Source organism: Strongylocentrotus purpuratus, unplaced genomic scaffold (assembly GCF_000002235.5).
Source record: "Strongylocentrotus purpuratus isolate Spur 01 unplaced genomic scaffold, Spur_5.0 spur5_scaffold_7, whole genome shotgun sequence".
Lineage (NCBI taxonomy): Eukaryota > Metazoa > Echinodermata > Echinoidea > Camarodonta > Strongylocentrotidae > Strongylocentrotus > Strongylocentrotus purpuratus.
The window spans coordinates 24,536,784-24,546,309 of record NW_022145613.1 but is presented as its reverse complement, the minus strand read 5'-3'; the positions used below and the strand labels follow the sequence as shown (position 1 = coordinate 24,546,309).

General features: G+C 37.0%; 1 protein-coding gene across 1 annotated transcript; it reads left to right on the top strand.

Moving 5' to 3' along the window:
* The first annotated feature begins 649 nt into the window (after window positions 1-649).
* On the top strand, window positions 650-8,407 carry LOC115920052 (solute carrier organic anion transporter family member 3A1-like). Its single transcript, XM_030974975.1, has 8 exons — window positions 650-841; window positions 2,176-2,340; window positions 3,014-3,230; window positions 4,048-4,192; window positions 5,011-5,204; window positions 6,780-6,844; window positions 7,399-7,607; window positions 8,238-8,407. The coding sequence occupies exons 1-8, from the start codon at window positions 733-735 to the stop codon at window positions 8,334-8,336; spliced, it is 1,203 nt and encodes a 400-aa protein (XP_030830835.1). The 5' UTR covers window positions 650-732; the 3' UTR covers window positions 8,337-8,407.
* Window positions 8,408-9,526: the final 1,119 nt, after the last annotated feature.

Sequence of the window (9,526 nt, the reverse complement as noted above, 5' to 3'; positions counted from 1 at the left end):
AAATAAAAGGGATCCATTTAGTTAATGTAACTTAATTACAGTTTACTCAAAAATATTCCTTTTGTGTGTAATGATTATAATCAAGTTAAAGGGATCCGGTAACTTTGTCTCAGATTCTGAAACAAAATCCTGGATTTAGCTCATGCTGCAATGATAGTTATAAACATTTAGGTCAGTCAGGACCCCCATGACTTTTACAGGCCGATCGCCTGTCTGATTATCAAGATATTTATGATTGGAATTACAAATTTTGAAAACCGTTTGCCAAACGGTTTTCATAACACTACAGTCTATTGGGGAAAACGAGTATGGTAAATCCGGTCACTCAAAGGTTTTTACTTTTTTGAGGCACTTCTTGATCATTTTGAAGCGCAATTTTTTTAGGGCTTCAATATAGCACGATATCACAGACACTGTTAACACGTAGGGCCGTGCATCTCAGATTTAACATTGTTAAACGATCCCTTTAATAAAAATACGCATATAAAACTTCTCTGTAAAAACGCAGGTTAGTACTGTTAGAAAAATGTACGAAGTGTTGTTAGTAAATTAAACATGGAGGCCCCACAGGAAGAGATGGCATCTTGCTGTGAAATATTAGCCCCCAAATCATAAAAAATTGGTTACCATGCACAGTTGAAGTTAAAACTTCACTATTTTCACATTGCCTGCAACCTCCTGAAGGACTGGCCAGAAAAGGCCGTCGTGGTGGTTGATCTGGAAGAGAAGAAGATGAAAGAAAAACGTGCGAATGAAGAAGATGATGATCAACCTTCAACAGCTTTCTTGATAAAGAGCAACCTTCCAGGTCCAGACTCAACATGTTTGGGTATGGTCAAAGGTAATTATAATTGTAAATATATCATATTTATGGAAATATTTCTCCTCAAAGCCACTGTTTATTAAACGGTTATATCCCAGGTTTAGTTCACATTTCAATTTTAATCTCTTTGGATATATTAAACCTTGTAGCTTGACGGTATTTGCTATGTCTGCGAAGTCGCGTTGTGCTTTTATAGTTTCGTGAAGAACGAGACAATAGTTTTGTTTGGAATATTTATTTCTGCCATATGCGAAAAATTTAGAAGATCTTCCACAGTCCCTATCATGACATGTGTTCACTGTTCGATCTAATCGAATCGGCTTTGTTTCCATCGTCTTCAGTGTTTTAATTAAAGGTGGACCTATTTCATAAATAAACCACCAACAATAATGAATAAGGCCTACATACGTGACAGATAATCTTTGCACATAATGCAGTAACACACCAGTTTAGGTAATAGAAAAACGGCTGTTCAAACCTTCATTGCTGATTGATACTCCTTTTTGTTAACCATTTTCATCATCCGGCTAAAGTAATAATTATTTAGCTTTTGAAGAGGAGAAGATAAAAGTATGCGTTCAATCATGGACCTATTACGGATGGACATTCAACATGATTCTTTCTTTGATCCAATGATAGTCGCCGCCTTCTGATTATGTGCATCTTAATGAGAATATTCAGCTGTTTTAACAATAACGAATGCGTAAGCATTTTCGGTCATTGATAAAGGAGCAGTTTCCCTCTCTTGGGTTTTGTTTGGATGGTGTGCTCTGTAAGAGTGTGTCTTAAATAAAAGCATCCCCAATGGGGAGCAGCAAAGTTGAAAAGCAGACGATTTGGGTGAGATGAAATGTATTATTACTGATTCGCAAACAAGTTTCGCACACACCTATGACCTTATAAAACAATTAGAAGACAATGATCTGTATCAGCCCTGTGCGTTGTAACTCTGGAATATTATGAGGAAATTGGGGGAAACTGGTAATATCAACATGTTTTTCAAAATAAAATACATGTACAGTACACGGAACAACAATTTCCGATTATAAGCCAGAACTGCACATCTATGTGCCATGATTTAGTCGAGTTATTATCTTCTGCGCATGTAGATTAACATGTGTAAAATCACTATCTTGATTCTGTCCCGGCTTTTGGCGGTGACCATCATGAGATCAAAGTGAAGAAACATATAGGGAATGTTATTGAGACGACATTGACGGAGACAATCACAATGAATTCGTTAATAAAACGATGAATGTCCATCCGTAATAGGTCCATGGTTCAATCAATCAAAATCTTAGCTTTTATGTTGACACATGACATTTTTAACCCAAACATTCAATCATATCTAGGTTACTTCTCTGCTACACGTCGCCTTGCAACCAACATGACGTACTCGACGTTGATCATCTCATCCATTTCTGATTCGATCATGTTCGCTGGTTTCTTTTCGTTTCTTGGACGCTACCTGCAGACACAATATGACGTCACGCCATCGATGACGTCAATAATACTCGGTGAGCGGAAAGCTGTGACGAAATCGGCATGGGATATGTCTGGTTCGATATTAAATTAACACAATTATTAGTGCCACAGTCCATGATAAGAGAAGTCATTCTAAAAAGTGTTTTGATCACATTTTCGGTTTTGTTTATTATAATCGCTTTATGATTAATGACACGCTTTTGAAGGGATTTGCCCTCAGGAAAAGATTGAAACGTAGGAATAGAAAGAAACAAAGTAAAACATAGCTTGAACTGACAGGTTGCATGTGAGCCATGTTTACTTTTAGTATTGCTAGATGCATTTCCTCTTTTCGCTTCGCTCGCTCGAATAATACATTAGGCAGATATCATTTGTCACTATGCACCCCCTCCCTCGAGGGTTGCCCCCCCCCCCCTCATCCCCATGATTCCTGGCTATGTATTTGCCAGTTGTAGTAGTAGTAGTAGTAGTACAACAAATAAAGAAGTAGTATAACAATAGGAATAAATCATAACAATAATAACATGATCACAACCGCTTTCGAAAAATCAAGTCAGGGGCGATTTTAATACTCTACTAGATTATGTTCGGATTACGTACTATGTCAATTTAATGTTCGCACATTTCAAATGGTGATGGGCAATACTATTGAAAATGCATTTAACTTTTCGGAATTCATTTACATGCTGTATTTCTAATACAAAGGTTGTGCCTCCACCCCTTCTGGCGTCGTTGGGAATATGCTTGGTGGAATGTGTTTCAAACGACTCAAACTATCTCTGAAAGGCCTTTGCGGAGCCATCATTACCGGTGGCTGTTTCACGCTTTTCATTTTGGGCATGTTTTTCGTCGTTAGCTGCGACACGTCACCCATTGCTGGTCTGAATACCCCCTATCCAGACGGTACTGAAATGATTGGCAGGTATGTAGCCTACTGCGGAAAGGAAGACCTTTGACAGCCTGTGAGCCAAACGTCCAAATTGTCCTTGGGGTGGTAGTCCTCGGGGGGGGGGGGAGGGGGTAATTGTCCCGCTGGTAATTGGCTGGGGTCATTGTCCAGGGGGTAATTTTCTGAAAACCGTGCCCCTGATAGCCTTTTTATTGATTGATTTCCATTTCCTGAACAACAGTGTCATTCTAAAATAATTTCGGAAGGATCACCATGCTCAGCTGTGCCTTTAATAGTTATCATTGCAGCACAACTATGAATAATTATAGAGAGGGTTCCTAGTGTTAATGACACAAACAAACGGGAGAACATTATAATATCATATCATATCAGCTATTAATACAACATAACAAACGTTTTAAAATCTATTAATATGTCCCTAACCACTCAAAACAGACCTCGACCCCACCCGCCTTACATTTCTTATGAGTCAATTTGTCAAATAATTGTATTTTTAAAGGAATCACATTTTGATGTGTGTTCATTGATTGTCCTCACGAATATATTGTAATTTGGAGATAAAGGTTGAAAGATAGGAAAACATTCTACGGACATGATTTGGTACGTGGTTTCGGTAAAGAAGATTCGAATAGAAAATTAAAAAATATTGATGAATAAACGAAATGAAATGAATTATTTTAAGTATATAAGGGGCACTGAGATGATGAAGATTTTCAAAGACCGCTCAATTATTATGTTTTGAACGACGACAATAATCGTTGCGCATTGTCATGTGACACCCGTGAGGTAAACTTAAACAAAAATATTTTCCTCCTTTTGATTATATCAGGGATGTGCCAATTGCGTCTTGTATGAGTGGTTGCACTTGTCCGGTGGGCGTGTATACTCCCGTCTGTGGATCGAATGGGATTACATACGTCACACCATGTCACGCTGGCTGTAAGGATCAAAGTTTTGATGATGATAGCGACCAGGTTAGTTATGCAGATTAATTAATGTCGAGTGGTTGACTGGAGATACAGGGGTCGTTGGTTCGAGTTTCGGTGGTGCACTAGTCTTATATGACAAGGCATTGAACTATATTTACTTGATTAACTTGATTTTACTTATGTGCTTTAGTGTGTTTAGCGTCATTTAGCAATTCCGAAGGATCGGCATGATACCCACTATGTTTACCCCCTTTTCTACGCCAAGTGCCCCATCCCTTGAAATTCATCATAAAAATTGCATATAAAAGTACCAAACTACCAAAAAAGAATATATTTAATAATTATACACAATGGTCTTCACTGTCTTTCTACACTTTTTGGTTCTACTGTACGGAACACTCTTCTAAATGATATAAGACATGTTACAAGCCATAGAAGCAATTGCAAACCATTACAGACATTTCTACTGGTCGAATTTGTTTAACTAAATTATTGTAATGCCGATTATCTGAAGCTGTAAGATGAAGCTACATGGTTTGATTATAATTCTCTTTATTTGTACGTAATATATATATGTTCCCTGAAAGATATGAAAATTAGCATGTTACTATTTATTAGCTCCAGTTAACCACATAGTATGAATGTATATTGTTTTGACTGTACTATTTTTAGTTGATATGTCAAGGCATTACGGACGACGTTGTCTCGTACGATACTGCATGTATTTCTTGACATTAAAACAAAAATCCTGTATACGCCAATGGTTGCAACAGTATGAAACTATAAGACAAAGCTAACCATATGGCACAAAATAAGTTGTTCATCCCAATAATCACAACATTATGCTGTGTGTCTGATTCCAGATGATATACTCCAACTGTTCATGCATAGGATCAAATGCGTTCCTGACCACCCCGGCATACGAGGATGACACATCTGTACCTGAAAAATGTTCTACTTCCTGCACTACCAAGAAATACGGCTTCATTGCCCTCCTTGCTCTCTTGTTTTTGTTTTATGCTTTCTTGAATGTTCCTTGTTTTATTCTATTCATTAGGTGAGTATTAAAGCGAGAAAACATAAAATGAGCTCGAGCAAACCGCATTTTAAAGTGGCCACGCTTCGTCTCGTGAGGCTCCTAGCTCCGCATCGTCGAACCATGGACCTATTACGGATGGACATTCAACATGATTCTTTCTTTGATCCAATGATAGTCACCGCCTTTTGATTATGTGCATCTTAATGAGAACATGCAGCTGTTTTAACAATAACGACTGCGTAAGCATTTTCGGTCATCGACAAAGGAGCAGTTTCCCTCTCTTGGGTTTTGTTTGGAAGGTGTGCTCTGTAAGAGTATGTCTTCAATAAAAACATCCCAAATGGGGAGCAGCAAAGATGAAAAGCAGACGATTTTGGTGATATGAAATGTATTATTACTGATTCGCAAACTTTCGCACACACCTATGACCTTATAAAACAATTAGAAGGCCATGATCTGTATCAGCCCTGTGCGTTGTAACTCTGGAATATTATGAGGAAATAAGGGGAAACGGGATTTTAAATCACAACCCCAAAAAAAAAAAATAACCTCTATCTGGTAATATTAACATGTTTTTCAAAATAAAATGCATGTACAGTACACAGAACAACAATTTTTGATTATAAGCCAGAACTGCACATCTATTTTTCATGATTTAGGCGAGTTATTATCTTCTGCGCATGTAGATTAACAAGTGTAAATCAATATCTTGATTCTGTCCCGGCTTTTTGGCGGTGACCATCATGAGATCAAAGTGAAGAAACATGTAGGGAATGTTATTGAGACGACTTTGACGGAGACAATCACAATGAATTCGTTAAGAAAACGATGAATGTCCATCCGTAATAGGTCCATGGTCGAACTCACACCCAGTCGCGTACAACACATAACCTAGGAGACATAATGATGCTATCAATTCACTAATAACGGCGCGGTCAAATGAAAAAAAAAGATGCAATAATCGATCACACTTATATCATACTTTTCAATTATCGCTTTCACAGAATTCACCAGGAAATACAAACAATCACCAAGGGCATCGAATTCAGAGGTTAAATGTTGTTTGATAAGGAGTTTGGGATTTCTTCATAAGGTTATATGTCAACGCGACCACCTTGGCAGTGCGGTTCAGAGGAGACTCACACAGACCTGGGAACGTGACCACTCTACAGTGTGATTTGCTCAAGCTAAAAATTGTATACATACGGTCAGGCCTGCATACGGTTATTACAAATTGCGTAGCGTCACCCAGTAGGACACATAGCCCATGATGGCCAGTTTGGCCACAAAAAGTTAGCTGAACAAAAAGATACAAAAAAAAAAGAATAAAAAGAAAGGGAGGGACATTAACTCCAACTTTAACGCCACAAAGACAGAGAGCTATGAGACCCCTCTAGCGGAGCGCCTCGACAGAGGAACACCTCCGTCGAATGGTGTTTGTTGTGATGAAAGCAAACTGATTAAGAACAAAGATTCCTGAACGCAAATCTGGCACAATTTACTATGTTTCATAAAAGTACGCTCACATTTTACCCTTGGAAATATATCAGGTTACCCTAACCTTTTTATTCATTTCCATTTCTTTCCTTTCAGGACAGTAGATAATAAGGACAAAGCGGTTGCTTTAGCGTTCTCGAGCTTACTCCAGAGAGTTTTAGGTAATAAATCCCGCCAAATATTTCTTACGCATGGGGACCGTATACAAAATATTAAAAAAAAGATACTGGCTTTAAGCTTTTGTGCTGAAATTATTATTTGTATCTGACCTCGGGTCCAAGTCTCATCTTAGTCCCAGAGAACTATGATGTCACCATAACTTGCAATGTCGTACAATAGGCCAGTTCGTAGATGCTACATGCGCATTGGAATTATATAGAGTTAATTACTGTCAAACCCACCGAGAGGAATTGTGAAACGTATTCATGAAAGTTACGTAATCAATATTAGTTGTAATAGACAAGTGAGAGTAGTATTTCCAAGCGGGCAAGTAAAAGGTATTCAAGAAGCACCTCCATGACTTTGGCAGTGATTATTCTAAACTGGACAAAATGAGACTTTTCTATATGATTAAAATGTCTGTGGATATTTGGTGTCATGTGTATCATGTGCAATCTACCAATTGGTGATTAAGTCGTAAACTCTTGACTGCTTGTATCCATCCTAACATTGCAACACATCGGTAACATTACTATGTTTTCTCTTTCCGTTATAGCATTTATACCGGCTCCGATCTTTTTCGGTGCGGCCATTCAGACTACATGCATGATGTTTCAGGAATCCTGTGGCATTACTGGAAACTGCCTCGTCTACGACAACATTCGCTTATCACGTGTTATTATCGGACTAGTCTTAATCTTTAAAGTCATGGCTTTGATCATGTACACGATCTGCTACTTTACGATTCGACGAAATGAATCAGGGGTACGGGGTTTCATATATTTCCTTTTGTATGGTTTATCATTCACCTTATATTGGTAGATGCATTAAAAAGCACGAGAATCGCTGATTTTTAAAAAATAATATCGATAACAATACCAATAATGATAAAACATTGAGCAATGGTAATGCGTCTTATCATTCTGCCGAAATTGACACTCGTCGTGCAATTATAATACATGTATGGTATAATTGTAGGCAAACAATCCGTAAAGTAAATTTAAGAAAAAAGAAAGCAGACAAACGTAAGTGGTTGGATATTGTCTTTGTAACAGAAAGATACGGTCAATTCAGATAATAGTATTTCAGTTATCACGTTCTAGATAGGATTATAGCTCCGCTGTAGTGGCATGTTTTGTGTGGAATGTTTTTTCTTCTTTCTAATTAATTTAGTTTCGGTGGTTCTTTGTGTTTTATCGTAGGATATGCATTAAACGATCGGTGATCGAAATTGACATTTTCCCCCAAGATATAGATTTTGTTTAGCCTATGACAAATATAAACATCTTAGTAATATTCATTGTTTGTCAATTAACATATTCTTTAGAAATTATTGTTGTGAAGTAATGGATAATGACATTCTTTCTCCAACATATACCTTTTATCCCTCTCCAGGAGTACACATATCTCCAACTTTGCCAACAAGAAACACCGGATGACACCAAGTCAGCTGAATCCGCTATGTGTACCATTCCATATGAGACCACAGTTTAAAGGCCCACTGTACTACTCGTAGCTACTTGCTCCCTCTATATAACAAACAATGTCTAATCGGTGACCAATGGTCCCCCATGGTCTTCATTTTATTATGTTAACTGAGAGCTGATTTGATTATATAACCATCTGTCCAGTGACATTGCAGGGTGGTCTTATCCCTCCTGTACCCTAGTACAGATGGGCTTTAACCCGGTGCAACCGGCCACAACTGTTATAATTGTTGAATTGAAAACAAACATAAAAACACATACAAATTAAAGTTCCTGTTTTTCATGAAAACAAAATATGAGATTGGATTAGGGAGCAATGAAGTTCAAAGATTTTTGCTTTTGTTTTTGTTTTTGTTTTTTGGGTGACTTCTCTCACATTCCCTTACTTTTCGACCGCCGGCATAAGGAGTAACCCATTTCCCACGTTTTCCTGAATTCCAGGATATACTGGTGGTTGAAAATTCGCACAGTCGTGTGATGTCCCTCCGATAAAAGAGTAGAAAATAAGACGTTCATGGTTAAACATTTATTTTTTGTAACTAAATTTTCACAAGAAAGAAAGGAAGTTCCGAAACAATCTTTCAGAAAAACAAAAACGATGTGAATGATAATAAAAATGATAGTTATAGTAATAATAATAATTATACTACTTATGCTACTACTAATAATACTAATAATAACAATAATAATACTTATAATAATAGTAATTTATAATAAATAATAAATATAATGAATCAGTATGCAATGTCCGACGTATAAAAAGGATTCATTTGTAAAACACATCAAAAATGAATTAACGTTAATCATCCTAATCATCCTGATCATAGTATTTTTCCTTTTAAAAGATATATCGCAGACAAACATGTTGTCATCAAAGTTGATGCAAAGCTGCCCGTTATTAATACCAAAGTTACGTTTCATTTCAGTGTGATTAAAAAAGAAGGATACTAATCGTTTTTCTATTCCTGCTTTATATCATATTTTGCAGTGTGTAAGGTAATGATGTAATAAATAATGATGTCCATGTATTGTATATATTGAACAAGATTTTGCTTTGCAGTTATACGATTTAAAGTGGTGTTATATTGCTACAAATAAGCTCGTCTACTTAGCGGTTATCTATAAAAGAAACCCTGCAGGTGATATCGACTGACATAAAATAACAACGCAAACATATTTCCAAAGATGAATCCACGG